The sequence below is a fragment of the Coturnix japonica genome, chromosome 2 (genome assembly GCF_054131305.1).
Source record: "Coturnix japonica strain WE chromosome 2, WE-NBRP24, whole genome shotgun sequence".
Classification (NCBI taxonomy): Eukaryota; Metazoa; Chordata; class Aves; order Galliformes; family Phasianidae; genus Coturnix; species Coturnix japonica.
The window spans coordinates 28,221,155-28,246,374 of NC_140664.1; the positions used below are offsets into that span (position 1 = coordinate 28,221,155).

Genomic DNA, 25,220 nt, shown 5'->3' on the forward strand with positions numbered 1-25,220 from the left:
GTAGATGGCTATGCCTTATCCTTTAGGTGTGGTAGAATTTTCTTTTAATACAGTGACTGTATAAAATACTGGAGTTTAGCTTAATGCTCTCTAAAAGGTAATTATAGTTAAACACAAGTAGTTGTTTAGGGTTTCTAACTTTCTCTTATTGGTCAAGTTTCTAAACATCTGAACTTAATCTCCTTTATAAGGTGGCTGTCCTTTAGCATACTTATACTAACTAGATTAGAAGTGCCCTCTCTAAGGTTTGTATACTGACAGCAATATTCCATTTAAGTTGGAAGTGGAGTACGTAGGAGAATGTTTAAGGCCTTTAGTTTAATCATCATTTAGACAAGTGAAGAAGTGTATTTGATGCAATATTCCTTTCTAACCTGAATTTTCTCCTTCAGTAATTACAAATATTCAAGTCACTAGTCTGTACAGTAACACCGTGATCATACTGACAGTGGCTTTTAATCTGTGTATATTCTGTGTAACGTATAAAGTTGTTCTTAATGTACTGTCACTTGGCCAGATATGGATTCTATATAGTTTCAGTTATGATTTATTTCCATTGTTGTGGTGGATGACGTACTGTATTTAATCTTTAGATTAGCAGTCATTCCAGTTTTCTCAAATAGCAACTGAAATGATAGCAGTTATTCTATTCTTTACCTCTTCCCTGACCTCTCCCTAAAATCCACAGAAAAAGACCCTAAATGTGGAGGCCTTGTATTCGATGGAAAGGGCATTAAGAAGATGTTTTAGGAGCTTTTTTAAATAAATGTAATATAGTTATTTCCAATGTTTTTACAGATATTTTAGAGGAAAAGGATTGGCAAGCCACTCACAAACTAGAGTGAAGCACATTAGCTCTTATTAATTCCTGCTTCCAATTGCCTATATAGATGGTTCTTAGTTTAAAACAAATTTCCATGAAGCAAAAAATGAGAAAAAAAAAAATAAAGAAGAACTGAGACGAAGTTGCTTCTTGTTCAGTCACGGCCTGAAGAACCCTCCTGCCAAAGTAATCTGTAAATGAGAATGTGTCATGAAAAGCAATGCAAGAACAATGTAGTTAGCATTTCCATCAGCTGTCTCTGATTCACATTTTTTGATTAAGAAATGATTGTGCTCTTTTATGGAAAAGTCTCACTAACAGATGCTGGGATCTCTTCATTAATATATTAACTAAGGGTGAAACTCTTGTCTAAGCCTGATTGCCAACATAAACACAATATGAGCTTTTCCAGACAAAAAATGGTAACTTGCATAGGCCGCGCAGTCTGCCTATGGACGAGTTCAGTTCTGACAAAATGAACTTACTCTGGACTTTAGCAATGCTTGATAGACAAGCATTGTCAATGTGTCAACATGTTGATAGATGAGCTGATGTTAATTCACATCACACACTTTGGCACAATTTATCGTGTTTAGCATGGGGATGTTTATGATTAGATTGGTTTTGCATGATAAAGCTGAAGGGTATTGCAAGGCGATTGTCTGAAATCCTATGTCTGAGCACTATGGTCAGTGCTATTAGTATCTCATTTTCAAGAGCACTAAAAAGAACAGAGAAATATCTTGTTATGCCGCTTTTGTTAGCGCCGGTAGGAATATACTCTAAAAGCTGAAGAAGTACTGACGTAGATGTTGAAGTTCCAGCTACGCTGCAGGCTGACAGTCTTAAGTTCTTCAGCCATTTTTAATAGTCTCGAGGTCAATGACTTGAAACTCAGACTGTTTAGTTTAAAATAGAAGTAAAAACAATGTCATTTAAAAAAAAAATAATAAAAAATAGTAATTTGTTTTAAGCATTCCAAAACAACCTCTTGTTGAAATACATTGCGTTTTATGATTCCATGCTCCAGCAGCAAGATAAAAATACCTGTTTTATTTCTGAATGATAATTTCATTGTTTTTTCCTTCAGCTTGATGTATCATACAGTAGCTTTGAACACTCAGGAAACGCAGTAGTGTCCTAGAACACACTATTTGCAAAACCACTGGCTGTTAAGAAAACTAACCTGCAGATTTCTAATGGGGAGGGGGGCAGAGGGAATTAGTGCAATTTCTTTGGTAGTGACATGGGTGTGCTATTAACACATTGGAAAATTACCACACTTAACCCCTGAGTTCTAAATAAATTTCAAAATTGAAAATTTTTAAAACCGTGTTTTTGTGGATTTGTGACTTATGTAGCATTGTAATATGAGTGTGTGGTGAATAAATTGCTAGTATTAGCGTTAGCATTTGAGGGTTTTGAAACATGTATAATATTAATATAATATTAAGAAGTTTTTCTCCTAGTTCCGAAGAATTTTGTTGCTTTAGACAGTGTTTAGATACCTTTGTGCTCCTCCGAATTGCAACGATTCAGTTCTTAAAAGGCCTAATACTGAGAGAGAATGGCATTCCTAATGGCCTCAAAGAGGATATTTTAATGTTCCACGTGCTATAAAACTGAAATCTCTTTTGTTTAGTCTGCTAGTTTTGTATCTGCGGATTCAGATTTTGAACTTTGGCCGTAAAAAGTTATAATCATCTGGATAGGGAGCTAGCAGATATGGTTTAGTGGTTTGCTGTAGGTATGGTAAAGGGAGGATGGTTGGACTCGATGATCTTGTAGATCCTTTCCAACCTTGTGATTCTATGAAATTCTTTACTGACTGCTGGGTTATGGTTTTTTGCAGTACAAGCAACTGACAAAGTCTCTGATGGCCTCCAACGTGAAATGGCTTGTTCAGCTGGAGCAATCTGAAATATGTTTTGCAATACAGGAAATTCCCTTTTGGTTCTGAGGTTTAAAAATGGAGAACTTGTCATCAAGAATCACTAGGCCGTTATGTTTAATAACTGTATTCAACACATTCTTTAAAAGGAATTGCTTTAATAGTGGTAATGTGTAGTTGTTTCTACATACATCTTATTGATGCAAGTATGCACATAATGTCATTCATAGTCATGAGTTGCTGAAGTGTCTATTTCCCATCCTCCCTTTTGTTTTGTTTTTGCTGTTCCTTTGAAAGGGACACCCAGCACCTAAATCTTGATCTATATGATAAACCACAAGGAAATTTTCAGCCCGTGTTTTATGTCAACCTATATTTGCTTTTAAATTTTGTCTCAAACGTTGCATTGTAATTTAAGAGTACCAGCTATTGCAGGGCTGACAAAATCACAGTAGTGTATAGGAGTCAATGAGAAACTGCTAATTGTTAGTCATGTGTGAGGCTCACTTGAGTGTTGGCAGTAGGGCAGCACTGAGAGGGGAATGGTCACTTTTTATAAGCTCAAGTTTTTAAAAGCGTTATACATCATGAAGTTTTGAGCGTGTTACTTGTACAGACATAGGTTATGGTGCAATCTCTTCTCTATGGGAGAAAGGTCACTGAGATAAAAGAAAGTAAAACATTCTGTCATTGCCATGTTACTGTTTTGTGTTTACAGAATAGAGGATTTTCCTCCCACACGATATGGGAGAACTTAGCATGTAGGAAAGATCAAAATTACTCTGACAAATGGAGTACTTCACCCTTTTCTCTTGTATACAACGTTAGTCATGTAATGATTTGTAGCCTCACATGTTGACTGTAGAACTGGGAAACTGAAATTGCCCTTAAAATTTGTACAGCATTTTAGATTGGTGAAAGTAACAAGGTTTTGGATGATGAACTAAAATCCCGGTGAAGAAGTTATTGGTTCTCAGGATAGTGTTGTGTTATGAGTTGTGTGAGAACACAGACAATGTTGGTGACTGACTGGTACTCCTTATTTAATGCCTTTTTGTTTGTTGTATTTTTTTAACTTATAAATACAATGAATTCTTTTGATATTAATTATTAATTAATTAAAACTGGCTTTTTAGATGAGAATTAACAGCTAAGCTTTTTGTCCCTGTTTAAAAAATAACGCAGGTATCCCAATTGCACTGAATAATAGAAAATAGTTGGAAATCATCAAAATGCCCACTACATGAAGCAATAAGTAATCCACGATTTTTGTCTTCAGTTGCTATAAATTCTTGTTATTTTGCTTAGTTAAAACAGAAATGAATTGAATATTTGTTAGGTTGTTTATTTCTCTTGCATAAATAGTTCTTGGCTTTGTTCAGTATCACTGAGGCTGAAAAATAACTGGGATCTATTCGCATTTGGCATAAAGGATTTCATTTAGCTTCTTATACAGGGGAAAGCTTTTTTGCATTACTGTAGTAGACTGGATGTATATAGACTGGATGTATAACGCTTTTCAGAAGTGAGACTCCATTTGAATCAGAATTATTTCTAGTCAATTACTTGAAATATATAAGCAATCTGTCTGTTACACGCTATCATTTAAACTGTTTTCAGATAGTGATAGAGCACTTCAATTATGAAAACTACTTGTTGTCACTTAGGAGAACTGATAGAAGGTATTTAGCTGAAATAATCAAGTAACTACACGTCCTTTTTATTTTCTTAACACAGGTAAGACTTTGTTTCAAGGAAGACATACTGTGTATGAAGTCTTGTCTTTCTTAAGGGGTATTAAAAAACAAGCAGAAAGAACCCCTAACCAACAGGCTGAGTTAGTGATGGTGTTTATAATAAAATCTATTCACATACCCCTTGGGCTTACCGGAAAAGCTTTCAATTCACAGTCTTAAGATAAAAACCTAAGCGATATTTGTATTTAAATCTTAACTGTATTTCTTATCAGTGAGTAGAGTCTGAGCTCTTTGTATGTGACAGATGCAGTAATCATCCCACTTACAAGAGCTCTGGGAAATTATGCTTCAATGTGGAAGAACATTTAATAATTACATAATGTCTCACTAATCTGTATGTCTATTAAATCGATTATAGGTCCTATGCTGTCCTTGTTACTTAAGTTTTGTAGCTATGTATATATTAAAATATTTATGTTTATAGGATTTCTAAGAGTCAGAAGAGTACTGGTGCCAAAAGCATGGTTTGACTATTAATTCAAAGTGTTAACTGCAGTGTACTACTGAAAGAGACAGTTCCCTTCCTTCTCCTGGCCTTGTGTCCTTCTTTCCTTGCAGTAATTAAAACTGTGTGTTCACAGAATAGGACAGATTCTTTTTCTGATCTGATGGAAAATGATCACATGTGATGAAGCCCTGCTCTCCTGGTAGTGACTGAACATCTGCATGACAGTGGGAATTAGGAATGAATTCCTGATTTGGTCTTCCCTGTGCACACAGCTTTTGCTTTACCCGTTAAACTGTCTTTACTGGAATCCATGACTTCTCACCTTTCTGATTCTCTTCCACATCCCATTGAGTAAGGAATAAATCAGCAATAACATTTCAGAGGCAAAAGACATCTTGAAAAGATAGCACATTTTTGGCTATTTATGTAGTTCATTTGTGTTCTTGATACACTTTTGTCTTGGTTTGATTCTATGCCTTTTGCTTGTATGACACAGACGGTGCTTTGTGCAGGTGCGTCAGGTTTGTGTTTATCAGAAGATCTCTGTTCTACAGACGTTTTCAGCTCGGTGCCTATGAGCTTGGCAGTGGGAAAAGTTGGCACAATTCCTCCGAGGTATGTAGTCCTCTGTGCTCCTGAGACGGAGTCTCCTGGCACTGCAGATTATGGTTGCTATGTTGCTGGAGCCACAAAGGGAGGTTGATGTCAACGCGCAGCTAACTTCTGTGGGAGAAAGAGATAAGATGGAAGGCTAAAATGTACAGTGCTCTCAGACAAAAGAAACCAAGTGCGTGTTATTATAGTAGAGGAAGAATGATAATAGGGGAAAGCAGAGGAATAAATATTGGTAATGATAATGGAAGGAATGGAATGTAAAGATCACAGATCAGTAAAAATAGGAAGCTTCTGGCAAAAAACAAAGTTGGCTGATGCAGGACAAGGCTGCACTAGCCCTTATACTGAAGCTCTCCTTCACAAAACCCACCACAAATCTTTCAGTTCCTATCTCTACAGCTGCAACAGATTAAGGGTTAACTGCATGAGTGTTTCACATTTTGTCTAGGTAAGGGTCAACACCAAATGAACAGCAAATTACACTACAACCAGCTCCTTGTGAAATCCACCCACGTTGGGATTTGGGGCTTTTCATTGTTTAAATTACTGAGTAACTTCGAACAAAGAATAGTACGAGCCATCACAAAGTAAGGGACAAAACTGTAAGGAAGAAAATACTCATGTTCATTAAACTTTATTGCAGAGCTGAAAACATATTTCTATTGATTACAGTTCTTACACACACTTCTGTGCCTCTTCATGACTTCTGACCTTGATCAGTGTTTTCTAGAACAAGGTTAAGAAACGGAATACAATGGCTTTGAATCAGTCTTGTCATCCTGTGATTACATCAACAAGAATAGTCAATATGTCCATGTTTATAGCTCAACACATGTCCACTGCTTAAACTTGATGTTCTTGCTATCTTTGTGGCATATGGCGTAAAGAAATGTATTTTGGGATAAACATATGCTTGAATCATGCAAAAATATCAACATCTAGTGAAACAGTATTGTAACTGCCCAAGACAGTTATGAAGAGCTTTGGGGAAAAACAAAAACAAACCTTCTATGTCTATTGAGTGCAGTAAATCTCTGCGATCAAAAATGTATTGAGAGGCTGTATCACTTCTAAGAAAGCATGATTCTGAGGCTTTTGACACTTCAGTGTGGCTTAAGTGAGGGCAGTAGAGCAGTGCCAGCTCACAGGGCTTCAGGTGTCTATCACGTATGACCGAGAATTGAGGTTGGATTTAGAGGGCAAAACGTATAGGATTCAGCTGACATGGCAATAGTTCTTTGTTCCATCCTTATTTCCATTGGGATGGTTTCATTTCCTACTCAAATTGACATATATTCATTTCTGTCATCAGCAAATTCCTCTGAAGCCCATAGGCTCGTTCCTTTCTGCATCTAGCTCATGGAGCAATGATACTCCCTGCCTTCTGTTGGTCCTTTTATTCAGAGCTCTGGAGTTTGTACGCTTGCTTTACCAACAGTAACACTGCTGACACTGATACAGTTTGCAATCTGATGCCACTTTGTGCTGAGCTTTTGTTTTTCTCCAGATAGCCGTTCTCAAAGTTGAAAATACATAAAAATATACTGGAAGGTAACACTTAAAGGTGGAAGCAATACCTTGCATCACATCAAATAATGTGAATACAGAAAGTAAGCAGGCTCTCAGATGTCTCAGACCCATCTTTAGTCCTAACCTTAAGGTGGCAGATTGCAAAGGTAAATATAAACAGAACTATTGTTCAGCCATTTACAGAATCACAGAATTATCAAGGTTGGAAAAGACCTAGAAGATCATCCAGTCCAACCATTACCAGTACTTCCAGGCTAAATCATATTCCTCAGCACCACATCCAAGCGTTTCTTGAACACTCCCATGGTCAGTGACTCCACCACCTCCCTGGGCAGTGCATTCCAATGCCTGACTACCCTTTCTGAGAAATAATACTTCCTAATGTCCAGCCTGAATCTCCCCTGTATCAGCTTAAAACCATTCCCTCTAGTTCTGTCATCGATTACACGAGAGAAGAGGCCAACCCCCAGCTCACTACAACCTCCCTTCAGGAAGTTATAGAGAGAAATAAGGTCTCCCCTGAGCCGCACCCATTAGGCCACCTCCAAAAGGAAAAGCAGGTGCTGCATGTGGTGGAGGGGTGATCCAAGAGGGGCCTTTGCAGCCTTTCAATACCTGAAGGGAACTTACACCCAGGAGGGGAGTAAACTCTTCGAAAGGGCTGACAATAGCAGGACACGGGGAAATGGTTTTAAGTTAAAAGAGGGAAGATTTAGGTTGGATGTTAGGGGGAAGTTCTTCACTAGGAGAGTGGTTAGGCCCTGGAACAGGCTGCCCAGGGAGGTTGTGGATGCCCCGTCCTTGGAGGTGTTCAAGACCAGGTTGGACGGGGCCCTGGGCAACCTGATCTAGTAAAGGTGTATGTTTGGTGGCCCTGCCAGGCAGGGGGGTTGGAACTACATGATCCTTGAGGTCCCTTCCAACCCGGGTCATTCTGTGATTCTGTGATCACCATCAAGTACAGGCGTGAGGGGGCTCATAATGTCCATATTACACACAGCAAGGCCGGCTGTGAGCAGCCAACCCCTCCTCAGGGGGGGGTCCCCGCTCCCCTGCCCAGCCGGCGTTTCCCAACGGCCTCCGCACGCGCGGCCGCCTCACGGCACCCAGCCGGGCAGCCCCTCCGGCCGGCTGCAACCGGAGGCCGCCATCGGCCCGCGCCGGCTCTTCACCCCTCCCACACATCGAGGGCAGCGACACCAAGGACAAAACCCGCCCGCCCTCCTCTCCACGGAGCTCCGGCGCCCGCCCGCCCCGCCTCTTCCCGGCGCATGCGCGGCGGGGAGGGAGACGGGCGCGCGGTGCTGCGTGTGTGAGGGTGCGGGCTGGCGGCGCGGCGGGAGGGGGAGGATCCATCATGGCGTCCATGCAGGTGAGCAGCCTGCGGCGGGGCCGGCTGCGGGGCCGGGAGCCGGAGCGAGACGTCGCCCGAGCGGCGGGAATTCTCTGAGGGAGCGGTGCGGGTGGTTGAGGGGAGTCCGGCGGTTCCGTATGGAGGGAGCTAGAGGGGTCCGGCGGAGGGGCGAGCTGAGGGGTGAGGCCGGGGCCCGGCTGTGGAGAGGGGAGGCGGGAAGACAGCGGCCCTGTGGGGAGCGAGCTGCTCCGGGAAGGGAGGCCCAGCGGGGATGGCCCCGACCCGGAAAGTCCTCGGAGGTGAGGTGAGGTGAGGGGGTGGAGGGGAGGCCCCGGTATCGTCTCTGTCCCTTGGTGGGGTTTGGGGAAGCCGAGGGGTTTGCTGGGGGTGGGGGGGACGCAGGGGCAGCCCTTTGAGACCCCGTTAGGTCGGTGATAAGGACGTGGGCAGGGGATCCGTCTGTGTGGGGCTGTGATTGTCGCCGACGGGGGGGCTGCGACAGCGCTCGGACCCGCGTGGCCCCGTTGTCCCCTCTCTGTGTAAAACGAGATCGTGATGCAGCTTCAGTCCTGCGGGAGGCTGGTTTGGCTGGGGTGGATGGATGGGGCCGCTGGAGGTACGGTGCTGTGAAACACCCTGCTGCTTGACAGGTCTTTCCAGCTGAATTATTTATTCATACCTGCTCCGAAGGAGTGAGTCTTAAATAGTAGTTACAGAAATTGCTCTGCAAGAATGGCTCGCTTTCACTGTGTGCTGTTTGGAGTGGATGGGGATTTACTGTGACGTGCCCAGGACAAAGGATCACTGGGTTTGGTGGCTGTAGCCTCTGTATTTTCTTACCTCACCTGTAACTGCTCTGCTTTACCTTATTTCTTTTCACATTGCATTTAAATGTAGGTGGTTGAATGCTTCTGTTTTCTATCTCCAGTTGCTGTTTCTTTTCTTGTTTTCATTCTGGTAATTTTTTTTTTTTTGTCGCTGCTAATTGGACAACCCTGGAGTGTAGAAATAATCAGATTAATTGTCCTGATAGCCTGGCTTTAGTATTAGTGAGAGTTAAAATGTCAGAACGGTGAACCTTACGGGGTAAAAATTCTACCGGTGATGTTGAGCGCCATAAAAATAACTGTGTGTCTTTCTGAGTTATTGAGATGAAACGGGATCAAGAACTCGAACGCACTTGAACATACTGTACAGAACGTTCTTGATTTAGCAGTACTTTAGACAGATAGTCTGATGCGTCTTTGATTTATCAGCTTAATCTGGCAGATGCGTTTTTGTCATGCTTTTTTTTTTATGGTTAAACTTCGCAACCTCAAGTGCAGAATTGAGGCAGTCATTCATGAAGCAGAACCTTTTATAAGATTCGGGCTGGACATTAGGAAGTATTACTCCTCAGAAAGGGTAGTCAGGCATTGGAATGCACTGCCCAGGGAGGTGGTGGAGTCACTGACCATGGGGGTGTTCAAGAAACGTCTGGATGTTGTGTTGATGAATATGATTTAGCCGGGAAGTATTGGTAATGGTTGGACTAGATGATCTTCTAGGTCTTTTCCAACCTTGATAATTCTGTGATAAAGCGAGAAAGGGAGTTATAAAGGGAGAAAAACAATATAGGGAAGTTACAGTTCTGAAACATGAAGGAGGGAGACGGTCTATGGGCCTCAGTATGGCTGTGCTGTTGTATTTGGCCTATAAAATGACCTTCTGTAGCTTGCATCACCCTTGTTTCCTTTTGATCCCTTTTAAAAAGAGAAATAGTGATTATAAAAAGTGAGGCTGTTTAGGAGGCAGGAGTGACAAATATTGGCTCCATAGCGGGTTGTGTGGAGGTTGTTCCCTTCCTGTAAACATGGCTATCGTAGGGCTGATGTTGTAATTGCTTCCGTTTGAGATGTAGTTGCTGTAAGATCATGCTTTAAATTGTGTCCTCTTGTCTCTTGATGAGACAAATTTACGGAGCTCCTTATGTTTGTTTATATCCTGCTATTTGTATAACGTTCTGAAATAATGACTTTTTTTCCTTGAATTTTAGGCATTTGCTTACGCTATATTAAAAATCTAGATAAATGGAAAAGAAATTCCTTAGGAACTGTTGTTTTGAGTAAGTGGGAAACCTAAACCTGTGTGCTGTAAAGATGCAAGCTGCCCAATTTGGACCCTTATACTGGTGAACAAGATATGAAGGCTCTGAATTACAGAATCACAGAATGACCCGGGTTGGAAGGGACCTCAAGGATCATGTAGTTCCAACCCCCCTGCCTGGCAGGGCCACCAAACATACACCTTTACTAGATCAGGTTGCCCAGGGCCCTGTCCAACCTGGCCTTGAAATTGTAATTCTTCCAGTGAAGAACATTTAACAAACAAAGGAAGCTGCTGCGTGTCATTCTAAGTGATTTTTCCATTCGGTGTTATTGAATTAATCGGTGCTAACATTTAATATGCGAGTCTGTGAGCATACTGTTATGGCAGCGTCATTGGTATTTCTGATAAGCACGGTCCGTTGGTACATAGAAGACATTTCAGTCTTGTTTTAAGCTGCTATAATTTTGTACAACGATATAATGCTCTTGGTCAATTAGACTTTGATTTTAGGTATTCACCAGAATTTCTGTGATCAGCTCAAAGAAATGCAGGCATCCTAGGAAGAAAGCTTTGAAACTGTGTCAGAATCACAGCATTGTAGGGGTTGGAAGGGACCTCTAGAGATCATCGAGTCCAACCCCCCTGCCAAAGCAGGCTCCCTACACCATGTCACACAGGTAGGCGTCCAGGCGTGTCTTGAATATCTCCAGAGAAGGAGACTCCACCACTCCCCTGGGCAGCCTGTTCCAGTGCTTGCTGCTTTTTGCCATGGTCAGTGAAGTAACTACTCAACCTGAGTAGCTACTATAGCTCAGTTGATGAGATGTAGCTCATAAAACTTGTGAGTATGAGTCATTGTGTGCGTATTGAAGTTTTATGCTTTGTTTATGCTGGACACCTGTTGTAGGTTACTATAAGGCTTCTGCTAGAACAATAGAAGTCAGTGTTGTTGTGATCCTGTGTCTCGCTTTATAACTACCATCCAAAGCGCTGACTAATTTGCTGTTGGATTGATTTTAACTTCAGTTGGGCAAGTGGTGTTTTTCTTTTTTTTCCCCAAGAATTTCTCATAAAAGTCCAAACTTGTGCAATTTCTTCCTGGAAAAAGAAATAAAACAAACTGTAAAACTGTGACTACTGTAGAGCAAGCGAATGGAATGCAATGCCAAATCTTCTCTAGCAAGTTCGTCTTTGGGCTTAAAGCTGGATATGATGTAAAATATATAATTTCAGTGCTAAGTGTTGCGTAGACAATGCCTTTTCCTAAGCCCACAAGTAACAATTGTTTACATCTAAAACTTGGAAGATCACTGTATCTGAGGTCTTAACTACTCCTGTTTTACTTCTCTTTGTTCTTAATGCTGAGTTCCTTGAAGCTTTGGGTTGTGGCAGCGTGCATTAAATGGCTTCACAAACATCTATGGGAACTGCTTTAGCCGTGTATTTGATCACCTCTGGTCTTTTCATTACGTTAAGCACGTGAAGCTTGTACCTGTAGATATTTAAAACTGATTAAATTCAAAGCTGATGTAATTAATGACACGCGCAACTACTGGAAAGATTGTAGATTGTCGGCCTTCAGAAGGCATTTGTGTTATCAGGACTTCGGTTTATTTTTTTTTTCTTTGCCCTTGAAAACTGCCTGCTGTGCGGCCACCATCAAAACACCTGCACACATCAAAATCTCAACGCTGCTGCAAAAGCAATTGGCTTCTTGTTTTCCAGATGTCAGGAAATATAATGTTTGAAATATGCCTGTGTTCATTTGGGGGGGGGGGGGGGGGGGTAGGAAGGAGAGAAGGTAAGGGGGCAAGAAAAGAACTCAGTGAATACAACTTTGAGTGGAACCTCAGTGCTGTTGTGTGTATTGTGTGCTGTTGAAGGTCCAGGCACAGAATGCTATTTCTGTTAGATTAAATATTGTTAACAATGAAAATTAAGTAGCTGCTAGAGCTGTATAAGTAATTCTGGGGCGTAAACGTGGTGGGGTTACTGGTAGCAACTACATGACATAGTTAGTAGTGCTTGTGTGTGAAAGAGAGGTTTAGATAATAATCAGATATTAAAACCAGAAGGTGCTAATACTGTCACTTAGAGCAGAATGAGCAGAGTTAAAAGCATTTCTCCTGTCCACTAAGTAGTTGCCAGTCTCCAAACACAGTGAGGTAAATGTAAAACTTGAATTTGCTTTTACTAAAATGAGTTTGTTTAATTTGTTGGGTTTTTTAAATTAACTACTTAGGATGGGCTGGAAGTCCATTGAAGATTCACAGCTAATATTTCAGTTCTTTTAGGCCCTAAGGAGTCTCACGTGCTTGTTATTGTATCTACACCTGTATAAAACGATTTGGGAAATACTGAGCTGTGCAACAGCTGCAGTATTTGTGGGCTAGAATAGAAGAATTCCCTTTATAAATAGAAGGCAATGGGAGACTTCAGTTTATTAGAAGCTGATATACTGGGCTAGCAGCAGATTTGTCTCCTAAATAGGCCAACTATATGTCTGGACTATGGAAAACTATGAAAGCTTTCAACCTGCTATTTTGAACATTGATGTCACATCAGTGTGTGTATTATTTGAAGCACTAAGATAAGAGCAGGAAGACATTTGCTGTGAAGAACTTTTATCCCAGTTGCTGGTAGACTTTTTTGTTCACTCCCATCATAATGCTCTATTCCTGCTCTTAGGTTTGAGAAGGAGAGTGAGAGTGGGGCAGGTCTCTTCTCACTAGTGACAGGTGACAGGACGAGGGGAAATGGCCTCAAGTTGCACCAGGGCAAGTTTAAGTTAGATAGTAGGAAGAACTTCTTTACAGAAAGGGTAGTTAGGTACTGGAATAGGCTCCCCAGGGAGGTACTTGAATTGCCATCCCTGGTTGTGTTTAAGAGCCGTTTGGATGTGGTGCTCAGGGATATGATTTAGTGGAGGGTTTTTAGAGTTAGGGTTCTGGTTAGGCTGCGGTTGGACTTGATGATCTTCAAGGTCTTTTCCAACCTGGGTAATTCTATGATTCTAAGGAGAGAATAGAAGACAATAGATTTGCAAAAGCCTGGGAATGTTGTTGTGTTAAGCTGTGCCCTTGGAAAGCTCTGGGTTTGTAAATAATAGTCTAAAGCAGCTTAGTTTAGCTGATAAATGAGGAAAAGGTGGGCGATTGAGCACTTCAATTGTTTGGTCAAATTCCATCAAGCAGAAAATTTCAGACTAAACACTTCACTATGAAGTTATGGGATGTACTGGTGATACTGCAGGAGGTTAAGTGGTTAAATTACCCCATCTAGTATGGAAGAGGCAAGGTGCAACTTCCATGCAGCTCATCCATTGTCATAGCTGTGCACAGATAGATTTGCTATAATGATCATATCTCTTATGTAGCCTTGTTTCACATTCATAAGAGGAGCTTTCAAGTAGTTTGCAAGCTGAAGTTCTTGCCGAGGTTGGTGGTGATGAGGATGAAGGTCATTCACTCCAAAAAATTTCTGCATCTTTCTGAAGTAGCAAAGGACTGACAGCTGTGCACTTTGGGTTGTGTTTTGCCCTTTGTATGGGCAGAGGTGGCAATGTTAGAAGTGAAGTTAAAAGCAAACTGAAACAAAAAGTAATCTTAAAGTTTTTTTTCTTTTATAGAGGCGGTAAACAACCTTTGGCGGTAGAACATAGGTGAAGTAACCTGCCTTCTGCCTGCTTATAATAACTGAGGGCTTTCAGAAGGTGTTAAGGAATCTTGCAGGTTGTTTCCTCCCTTGGTCACCCACCTCCCCTCCATCAGAGGTCACTTTCTCGCTGGAATTAAAGCAGAGTATTCATGTAGGGGACAAAAAGAAGGGGGTGGAACGCCACCATTTGGTGTTCAGTGAGGAAAGGACAGAAGGAGGTGATCGGGAATGCTATTTGGCGTTTTGTATGCAGTTTTAATGAGTGCTTTTTGATAACAAAACCAGAGTTGTCATATTTTTGTTCAACTTTTAAAGTACTGCTTGATTAGCAGTTCCTGTATGTTTGTTAATATATGTAAGTTTACCAGAGTGTAGCAGGTATTGTCTCTAAAGTAATGGAATAGAAATCTTTGTGGAATTCTATGCTGCTTATATAGATTGGGGTATTTCTTAATTGGAAATAGCAGCCAATAAAGAGAAGGGATAAAGGAACTGAATGAATTGAGACTTCCCAAATTTCCTCCCTGTCCAATTTTAGTGATATGGATTAGATGAGTATTTAAATCCTGTTATAGTTTGTAGTTTCCAACTTCTCAACCCAGTCGTATATCTTGATTATCCTTTATAAGAAATTCCCTGGTAGGCGTGTGGTTGTCCTCATTATGCCAACCCATGCTATTATCGTACATTCCTTGCTTGAACTGAAGCAGCCTAAATGATGTCCTTCAATGACTGAATCATTTGTTTGATTTCTTAGTGCCATGTGGGGATTTCCTGGGCATTGTTTTGTTTGAAGAATCAATTCCAAAAGCAGATTATTAGCTGTCTGTTTTCTTCTTCATTAGTGGATTTCATTTAATTTGCTTTAAAGTGAAAGGTTTAGTGTCAGAAATGGGATTATCTGGTAAAAAGCATTTGGGGCTGTGGTGTGCAGAGTGGCTTTGTGTGTGGATATTGGCTTCTATTTAATTGTTTTGTAGTTTTCCTTTAAGGTTGATCTTGTCTCTTAGCCACTAATTCGGTCATACTATTTATTCCTTGTATCACAGAATCACAGAATGACCCGGGTTGGAAGGGACCTCAAGGATCATGTAGTTCCAACCCCCCTGCCTGGCAGGGCCACCAAACATACACATTTACTAGATCAGGTTGCCCAGGGCTCCGTCCAACCTGGTCTTGAACACCTCCAAGGACGGGGCATCCACAACCTCCTTGGGCAGCCTGTTCCAGGGCCTAACTACTCTCCTAGTGAAGAAGTATGTAGAAGAGGAATAAATTGTTGCTCTGACCTCCTGGGCAGATATTGAGAAATCCACAGCATTCAATATTCGTTGCTTTGTTTTAGAATATCTTGGGGTAGCGCATGTGAAGATAATATCCTGTTTACTGAGCTGAGAGGTCAGCTTCGCAACTCGCCCATCCCTCCCCATTCCTAGTGGGATCTTAAAATGTTCAGAACAACCCAGTGTTACGGGTGGAAACTTCTTCATTCTCTACCTTTAGGTTCCCTTAAGAAGAGAGCGGTGCACAAAATGCCTGATGTTCAGGACTTGAACCATGGATCGGTCTGGGAGAGTAACGTGGAACTGGGCTGCCAGATGTTAACATGTTTTATTAGAAATAAGAAGGAGGGGACTAATCTGCTTCTGCATCTGAGTACAGATTGCAAACCTGATATTCAGCCAAAAATAGATCAAACTGAAAAACAATTCTTAAAAATCAAATCCTGCTTTATTTTGTTATGGACGTATTATTTTGGGAAGCAGCTTTGCAGTGTGAAGCAGCAGCTCTAATTGGGCACATCAGACAATTCATCTTTTTTCCTTCCTCCTCTGGGCCTTGATTAAAACTTACCATAAGAACTTTGATTAGAAACAATTCTCTCAGGATTGTGATAGTCGAGTGTCTGGGTGGCTTGTGGCTTTGGGAGTCTGGGCCAAGTGATTTCACCTGAATAATGGAACATGTGAGTGATCTGCTGCAGCTTTTTTGAATGATCCAGTTGTTAGGAAACAGCATTTCTAGTTTGCAGTAACTGTCACTTGCATCTTTTCTATTGATTGCTTTTACTTTATAGGTAATAGGTAATAGTCTCATGTGGGTTGGAAGGGACCTTAGAGATCACCGAGTCCAACCCCTGGGATTCGAGCCTCTGTGTAGCAGAGCGGCACTTCTACCACTTGCGCCACAGGGGGGTTTTGAACCCAGGCCTCGGTGTTGCAACGCGGCATTCCTACCACTGTGCCACCGGGGTATACTTTACTTTACATATACATATATATATTTATATTAGCTGTGTCTGTTTTTAAGCTTTACTTGTTTCTCTTCTGTGTGACAGCTTTCAGTATTTAAATTTGGCTGTCTAACTAGAGTAACCTGGAAGCAGTTGCAGTAATATTGCTGTTAATAATGTGGTTTTTTGTTTCTGCTGTTTTTTCTTCCCATAGAAGTGTTGCTTCACTAGCAGAGCTGTTTTTCCTGTGTTTCACATTTCGTATCCCCTGAGATCCGAGGTGTTTTTCAGCAAGAAATATGTGAATGGAAGAACCGAAAAACTGAAAGTAGGGTTGTTGCTGCTCTTGTTGTTTCCAGCTGGTGGGTTGTGCCAGCAGACTTGTAACAGCTCTGCTTATGAAACAGCATGGTGGTGTTGTCACAACAGAGTTGTTACAGCTATTCTGGTACGTGGTTACCATTCGCCTTCATTCAAGGCAGGAACACATCTCTTGCATGTGAAAACTTCCTCTATTCGAAAAGGATGTTTTCATGAAATAATTTGTGACTTGAATGAGGGAGGAGGTAAAAACCTGTAAAACAAAATGTAAGGGTTTTTTGTTTGTTTTTTTGCTAAGACTTTATTACAGGATGCTTTTTGTGCTGACAGTTGTAAGTCTTTGGATGTGCAATACAGTAGTTCGCAGTTACTGGAGAAATATTGTTGTGTCCTCTTGGGATGCAGTGAATTGAAACATACAGCAGAAGACTGGAGCACTTAGGGGATTAATCTTTAACTTCTATTTATGAGTTAGCTTTTCTTCCTTGCCGGTCTCAAAACAAGATAAAGATTTGCATTTACAGTGTAGGTCTTGGTGGCCTTGGAGAGCTATTCCTTTCATGTTTTATCACAATAAAGGAAGGGGATTTCTGATGCTTGGAAATAGATTTCTAACAAAAATGACTAGCAGATTTTTTTGAGATACTTATCCTTTCTAGTGTATAGTATTTCAAAATTGCTATTAGATTTCTCAGTGTAGTTTTTCCATGTCCCTATGATAGCATTTAACTGACTGGCTACTGAGTTCTCTACTGCTCAAAGTGAAAAGGCTGCCACATCCCAGCTCAGTTGCCCATCCCAGCTTATGTCAGAGAAAAAGGTGTGATGGTGGAACACTTCCTCCAGCAGAAATGAAAGGAAGCTGCGTACTTGTTTTCCACTGAAGCTTCACTGCTAGAGAGAGTTGCTGTAGCTGCCCATACTATGTCCTGTCTTCTACTGAAACTCCTCTTGGATCTCTTAACTCAGTTTCTCAAATTGACTTCAAACTTTTGGAAGAGAGAAGATTACTCACAGGTGGTGTATTTGACTAAGCTCATTATTTAGTTTTCAGTTTACCCTTTTAAAGAGCTGCACCTCTTAGGTGACATTTCTTTAAATACCGGAATATTCAAGAATTGCAGAAAATTGAAGGTATACAGTCAGCATTCTTCAGGTTTTTGTTTTTCTGCATCATTTTCCTTTGTGAAGTATATTCAGCTCTAAGGAGATAAGTCAGGAATATGGGCACACTATTGAATTTGGTTGCATTATGGCATTAATATTTTATGGCTAATATAACAGTGTATGTGTATTTTGCCCACTCCATTTATGAGGTCCAGTACCTTAATTGAAACAGTATTAATTGGTTGCTTTAATAGTTCTCAACATCCTGTGTATTCGTAGTTGGTTGTGACCATTATTGCCAAGGGTACCTTACTTTCTTACACTTTTGGGTTAGGTTTTTTTGTGGTTTATAGCTTTGTCGGTCTTATAACTCTCTGGGGTTCAGTTTTGTGAAGGAGGGGTGGAACTATTAGAGTTGTGATAATGTGCTTAGAGCTGGAAATAGATACCTGATATTGTGATATATAACATCTGGGTTAATGGTGCATGGTAATCAAACTCACTGATTCTAGGGTCTTCATTCTGAAACCCTGTTGCCAACTTCTGAATCTTCTCCTATCTTAAGCTGCCACTCTGTCCCTTTTTCCACGTTTCTTTCTATGGGGTTTTGCCCTGCCTCTGCTGCTTTATATGATTCTTCAGGAATCAACACAAGTGAGAAATTTAACTGTGGCATTTGAGATGCCAACTCTAGAGCCAGCGCAGTAGCAAAGGAAGATGTGTGCCATGTTGGAGAGGGAAGAACATATATTTTTGCCTAGCAAAGGTTGTTAGAAGCTATTGACTTTGGAGATAAACATAAACCTGAACTGTGGCAGACAGTGGCTGCCATCTTTTTGGATTGAAATGATAAAGTTTGTTGTCAGCTGTCTGAGAAGCTGGCAGGAATTCTGTTGCACCCGGTTAATTTTATTCCTGGCTCCATATGCTCGGAGAAGTCTTAACGTGTTTGACACATGAGAAAATCTGTGGTGGATAACAGAAAGGGTTGCACAAATCCTGTTTGACAGAATTAGCAGTAGAATCCAAGCCATTGCTATGGAAGGCAACTTTAATTACTTGAGTAAACTTTTAGGAATTGATGTTTGAATCAATGTTATGTTCTTTGTTTTCATCCTTGAGTTGCTCATTTCTGTAGAGGTAGGTGAATTAAGTTGTCTTGGTTTCAAAGGCTTCCACCTCTGTGTAAATAGTCGCGTGGACTGCTGGCTGTGCTGTTGCTCTTTGCTTTTTGCAGCTGGTTATTCCTTTATCTAAAAGATTGATGTTAGCTACTCTTGGGTTTCTGATCTTCCAGCTCATTTCTTCCCATTTTCTCTACATAGTGAATGTTTTATATATGATCCTTTTTAGTTTAGTTTAATTGGAAGTTGTATTAGAAATGTTAAGCATAAAATCCTCTCAAAAATAAGTGATCAATTTAAGATTGCTTGTACATTTTTCATTTATTCCCCTTTTTGTAGGTAACTCCTTGACTGCATTCAGTTTTATTTTGTTTTTTTCCTCGGTTGCCTTAAATCAGAAGTGGCCAAGCAGGATGGGAATGTCTGTATGACAAGATGGATTAGCACAAGCATTGGAGTGATGGACTTATGATATGAAATTGAACAGTACTGCAAGCATAAATCCCAAGAGCACATAAATGTATAGAAATCATCTGGGGGAGCAATGGGGGTTATTGTGGGAATGAATAGCTGCACTAGCTGTGTTTTGACTTAGAGGAGCTGCTTGAGATGTTGAAAGAGACTTGAATGTGTGATAAAAAGAGCGATGTTCTTGGTTCATGTTACGAAAAAGAAGCAAAGCTAATAACGATATTTACTTTAGATTTTACAACACAGCTGGAGACCTGCCAATGAGGAAGGACTGCTGAGTGTCAAAGTGCTGCAAGTTCGTAGAAGGAAATACGAATTTACAGTGGAAAGCTGTTTATTTTTTTTTTTTTTTAATTTATTCCTCTTTCATCTAGAAAAATGGCTTCTGGAAATCACCGAACCAAACAGTCTCTGATACCTGTAGGATATCAAGGCTGCTCTGAAAGTAATGCCTCCTGATTTATTATGCTGGCTTATGATGTCAGAAGGGAATGATGGGGGATGGCAGCAGATGTCGAACCCTTCCACCAATCTTCTATTACATGTTGTTGTGCAACTGATGGCAGCAGAGGGGTGGTCTGACTAAATGGCGCCTGACGTGGAAGTGTGGGTGAAGCAAAGGCGTGCAGTTGAATTCTTCCATACAGGGGGGAAGAAGACACTCACTGACATTCATCAGTGCTTTCTGAACATTTGCACAGGGAGGTGGTGGTGGGTGGCGCATTTTAGTGGTGGCAAGAATGGGTCAACTCCTCTGGTGCAGATTTTTATGAGCTGATGAAAATGAATTAATAATGGTGATGACAGGTTGAAAAATAGTGTTTTGTGGCTGGGTATGTGCTCTATCAAATAGTTATTATTGTATTCTTTGGATCTGTTGTTGTTTCCATGGAGGTAAATAGGAGTATACTTTTGGGGTGACCTGTGTAAATAGAGAAGTTATACGTTGCTAGGACATCCATTTTGGCAGTTCTTAAAAACAAATCATATAGAATCATAAAATTAAGGATGGAAGAGACCTCTAAGATCATCTAGTCCAACCATCAAGCCGTGCCTGTGACAGCTCTAGACCTTGTCAGTCAGTGCAGCATCTCCTCTTTTCTTGAGCACGTCCAGGAGCAGCGATTCCATCTCCTCCATGGGCAGCCTGTTCCAGCACCTCGCTGCGCTTTCTGAGAAGAATTTTTTTCCTAATATCCAACCTGATAACCCCGTGGCAAAACTTAATGTTATTACCTCTTGCCCTATCACTAATTGGAGGAGGGCAACCCTCACCTGTTCAACTTTCTTTCTGGTTACTGTAGAGAGCGATAAGGTCTCTCCTGAGCAGCCTAAGCAATCCCAGCTCCCTCAGCCACACCTTATAAGACTTATGCTCTAGACTCTTCACCAGCTTAATTGCCCTTCTTTGGACATGCTTCACTGCTTCAGTGTCTTTCTTGTCATGAGGGGCACGAAACTGAGCACAGTACTCAAGGTGCAGCCTCATCAGTGACAAGTATAGAAGGACGATTGCCTCCCTAGTCCTAGTGACTGCACCATTTCTATTTTCTTTTTAGCTAATCTGCTCCAGGACTATAGTGAGATATGGGGTTATTGTGATCGACCAGGACCCAGCACTTGGTCTTGTTGAAGCTTATACAATTGGCCTCAGCCCATCAATCAGCCTGTCCAGATCTCTCTGTGGGACCTTCCTACCCTCAGGCAGTTCCTCCCCTCTGGATGTCATCTGCAAACTCGCTGAGGGTGTACTAAATCCTCACACCCAGATCATTGATAACGATATTAAACAGGGCTGGCCCTGGTAGCAGCCACTGAGAAACACCTCATGTGACTGGTCACCATCTGGATTTAACTCTGATTACCATCACTCTTTGGATCTGGCCATCCAGGCAGTTTTTTGGTTGGTTTTTTTTTTTTTTTTTTTTTTTTTTTAAATGAAGAGCACACTTCTCCAAGCCATGAGCTGCCAGCTCCTCCAGAATACTGTGGGAAACAAACTGTAACGCTTTACTAAAGTCTAGGTAGATTACAACCACAGCCTTTTCTTTGTCTATATGGGTAGGTCACCTGGTCATAAAGGGAGATGAGGTGGATCAAGCAGGGCCTGCCTTTCAACAACCCACAACGCTGGCTGGGCCTGATCCCCTGGTTGTGTCTCACATGCAGCGTGATTGCAGTCAAGACTGTCTGCTCCATGACCTTCCCAGTTCTGAGGTCAGACAGGCCTGCAGATCCCCATCTTGTTGAACTGGCATGATTTCCATTCTTTTTCTATGTAGTAACAGTTCTGGAAGTGGAACAGTAGTTGTTTTTTGATGATGCAAGTATTTTTTTACTTGTATAACTGTAACTTTTGAACGAGCCAGCAAGAAAAAATGTGATAGAAATTAGTGGATTCTTTTTTGTCTGCCCTTTGAACTACAAAAATATCTCAAGGTATTACAGCTGTAGTTTAGTTGAAGCGAAATTACTCTGATTCAGATGAATGTCTGACTGAGGAAGGGAGTTTTGTTCTGTTGAGCTGACAGGACCTGTCAAAATGTATTTTGAGGGCAGTCTGTGCTTTCTACCATGTGTTCTGAAAGCAGCTGGAAATGATTGTGGATTTTAAGAAAATACAGAAGTGACAACAAATGGAGAAGCTGCTGTTGAAAAAAGGATTAAAATCAGCAAAATAGGATTCAGCAGAGAAGGCTACAATGTATTTAAATGGGGTGGAGGGAGGAAAGGAGAGGTTTAAATGTGTCTAGGTCACAAAGGAGCTGCCCACAAACCACTGTTCCTTTGGTGAGGCTGTAGGCAGTGAATGCTGCTGTGGGTTAGCCACACAGAACAGACAACTAGATCCCATGCAGGTGCTCACTCATACTATCGTGTGATGGGGAAAAGAATTGGGAAGGTAAAATGAGAAGTTGTGGGTTGAAGCCAACACAATAAATGAAGCAAAAGCTGCATGTGCAAGGAAAGCAAATAAGGAATCCATTTGCAGCTTTGCATTGGCAGGTAAACATTTAGGTATTTGCAGGAAGTCACAGTTACGTCATGCATAGGGGTCACTTGGGCAAACATAAACTGTAACTCCAAACCACTGCCCCCTCTTTTTTTTTTTCCCCAGCTGTTACTGCTGACCAGGACTTATGTGAAATATCCCAGTGGTTATTGGGGCCAGCTGTCCAGTTGTGTCATGTCCCTATTCCATTTGTCTCAGCCTCTTCACTGCAGTGTGAAAAATAAAGAACTAGAGTCTGTGTAAGCGCTGTTCTGCAACAACTAAAACATCTGTGTGTTATCAATACTATTTTTCATCTCAAATCCAAAATACAGATGCCTAGTCGCTACTTTGAAGAAAATTAACTGTTCCAGCTGAAACCAGGGTAGAATGCAAGTAAAAAAGTGTTGTTAAGGTAAGCTGAAAACAGAGGTCTGTACCTGTAAGAAGAGTAGGAGGAGTGATTTGGTGTCATTTACTTCACTCGCGTTTCTTACTGTGCAGAAAATTATTCCAATTGCAAAAGCAGCAGAACAAGCAGAGGTGAGGTAACATGGGAAGCAGTAAAGGCTTTTAACTTCGATGATATTTAAAAGTATCTTTGATCTGTACTTACAGTAGAAAGGTGAAGAGGTGACTTCCTTTAGTAATGATCAAACTTTAAGTTTGTGAGCTTGTATATATGAGCTGGCTAAGATTATTGAAAAGGTGTTCATTTGTTGTCCTTTGTCTTGCTATGTATGCTACTTCTAATGTCAGTTTTGTTGCTGAAAAGCAGTTTGCTGCGTTCATGGCTGTCAGACACAAGGAAGTCTTTCCTCCCTGTGAAACAGTCACTTTTCCAGTGTCTAATTTCAGAAACTTTGGAGAGTGCTTTCAGAGACTTCTGATTATCTTTAGCTGCTTTGTGTGCAAGAATGAAGGGTAGGCAGCAGCTTGAAGAATGTGGTCTTCGTCCTTTCTGATACTTCACAGAATCACGGAATTATAGGGGTTGGAAGGGACCTCTAGAGATCATCGAGTCCAACCCCCCTGCCAAAGCAGGCTCCCTACACCACGTCACACAGGTAGGTGTCCAGGCAGGTCTTGAATATCTCCAGAGAAGGAGACTCCACCACCTCCCTGGGCAGCCTGTTCCAGTGCTTGAGACAACATCTGAAGTAATGTCCTTAGGGAGCCCCGCTAGAAGAATGGCTAGGAATGTATTGGAATGAGTTCAGCAGATGGCTTCCAAGATGATGAGCGTGCATCGTGTACACGAGGATATTCATTCTAAAGAAGAGAAGACAAAGGGGAGTTCTTACTTATGTCTTCAGTAGCCAGATGGGTGCTGGGGATAACAAACTATGACTCCTCAAAGCTAGAAGCCAGGGAGCAACGAAGAGATTGGAATGGGAGATATTTCAGTAAGATGTAAAGAAAACACTTTATGCTGTGAGAGCAGTCAAAGGGAGGAATGGATTGACCAAAGGAGCCAATTAAGACTGTTTTCTCAATGATAGTTAGCTCTCACTTTTTCAGTATTAGAATGAATTCTGGTGAGTAGACTGTTATTCCCTCTACAGATTTTGGTCTGGTTTCTCTAGGGTACTGGACAGCATCTTCCAGAGGAGTTCTGTGACTGTTAGTCTGCAGAAGAAGTAGAATTTGATGCTTTATAGAACAAATTTTTAAAGCTTCTGATACAAGCGTATGATGAGTCCTGGTATGTTTGTCAGTTAATCTGTGAGTGATTCGTATGACATGGTTGATCAAGTGTTAAAGAACAGTGGGATTGTATATTTTACTTTTCCAAGTGGGGAAAAAAAGTTATATCCCAAAGCTTCAAATCTTAACTGTTTGTCATTTTGTCTAGCAAAAGGCATTCTCATTGTGTAAAGAATGTCTTGCTTCTATCTTTAGACTGCAGTGGATAGAATAACACTTAGGAAACCTTAGAAGCACTCTTTTCACCTTGACCTGTCTGACGGTTTGTCATGGTGGGGACTGGAGAAACCTGGAAATTGATTATGTATTTTGTAATCCTTAGTGCTAGGTAAGCCTTACATGTCATGTAAGGACATTTGGAATAGTAAGGATGATGGAAATGGACTGGTAGGCTGTAAATGTGAAAGTGTTGGCAAGAAAAGGGAGAATAAGATGTGTGAGACCCTTGACTTTTCTTGTTATATGAACAGCTTGGAAATGACAAAATGTATTCATAATGTTTTATGGAGATAAAAAATACTCTTTGAAAGCATTGCCAATGGTAACACTTTACAGAAGTCCTGTAGTGTTCTGTCTGTTAGTTTGTATAGAAAATGGTTGCAGTTACTGACTTATCCATGTGAAAATAGGTGAGACTTCAATGACCTAGTGGTGTACTACTTCTATAAATATTACTCTGCAGGCTTTAAGATGCAGTTGTTTATAAGTTAAAAAGTAGTTTATTTTTGGCAAAACCACATAATCCTGTTTAGTTTGTCTTCTGTCCTTTGGGATGACCTAGAACAAGGAAAACACACCAATGCCACGTAGAATTATCTTGAACAACAAAGAGAAGGAAGAGTTATACTTTTAACAGCTTGGCAAATTAACTGTAAATGCGATGCTATACGGGGATTACGGAACATCTACTGTTAAGAATAAAGGCACAATTTACATCTTTACTATATCACAAAACTCTAGGTACTCCTATGTATTCTATAATGCAAAGATGGTTTGCTTACTGATGATGTAAATGTTTAAAAAAAATTGAAATGACAAAACTCTGATATTAAGGCCGGTGAATCTGCAGTTTGACTTCTTGGAGCTGACTTTCTTCTTCCTT

General features: G+C 41.0%; 1 protein-coding gene across 5 annotated transcripts in view; it reads left to right on the plus strand.

Moving 5' to 3' along the window:
• The first annotated feature begins 8,351 nt into the window (after window positions 1–8,351).
• The window catches only part of UBE2W (ubiquitin conjugating enzyme E2 W), a 39,759-nt gene continuing 22,890 nt past the window's right edge, over window positions 8,352–25,220 (plus strand). For 3 of the 5 annotated variants that reach the window (XM_015855787.2, XM_015855785.2, XM_015855788.3), the window contains exon 1: window positions 8,352–8,436. In XM_015855787.2, coding sequence (XP_015711273.2) covers window positions 8,422–8,436 — 15 coding nt within the window. In that variant the 5' untranslated portion in view covers window positions 8,352–8,421. Of the gene's footprint in view, window positions 8,723–25,220 lie in introns of all 5 variants that reach the window. The other 2 variants (XM_085539445.1, XM_085539446.1) reach the window with 2 other exon arrangements.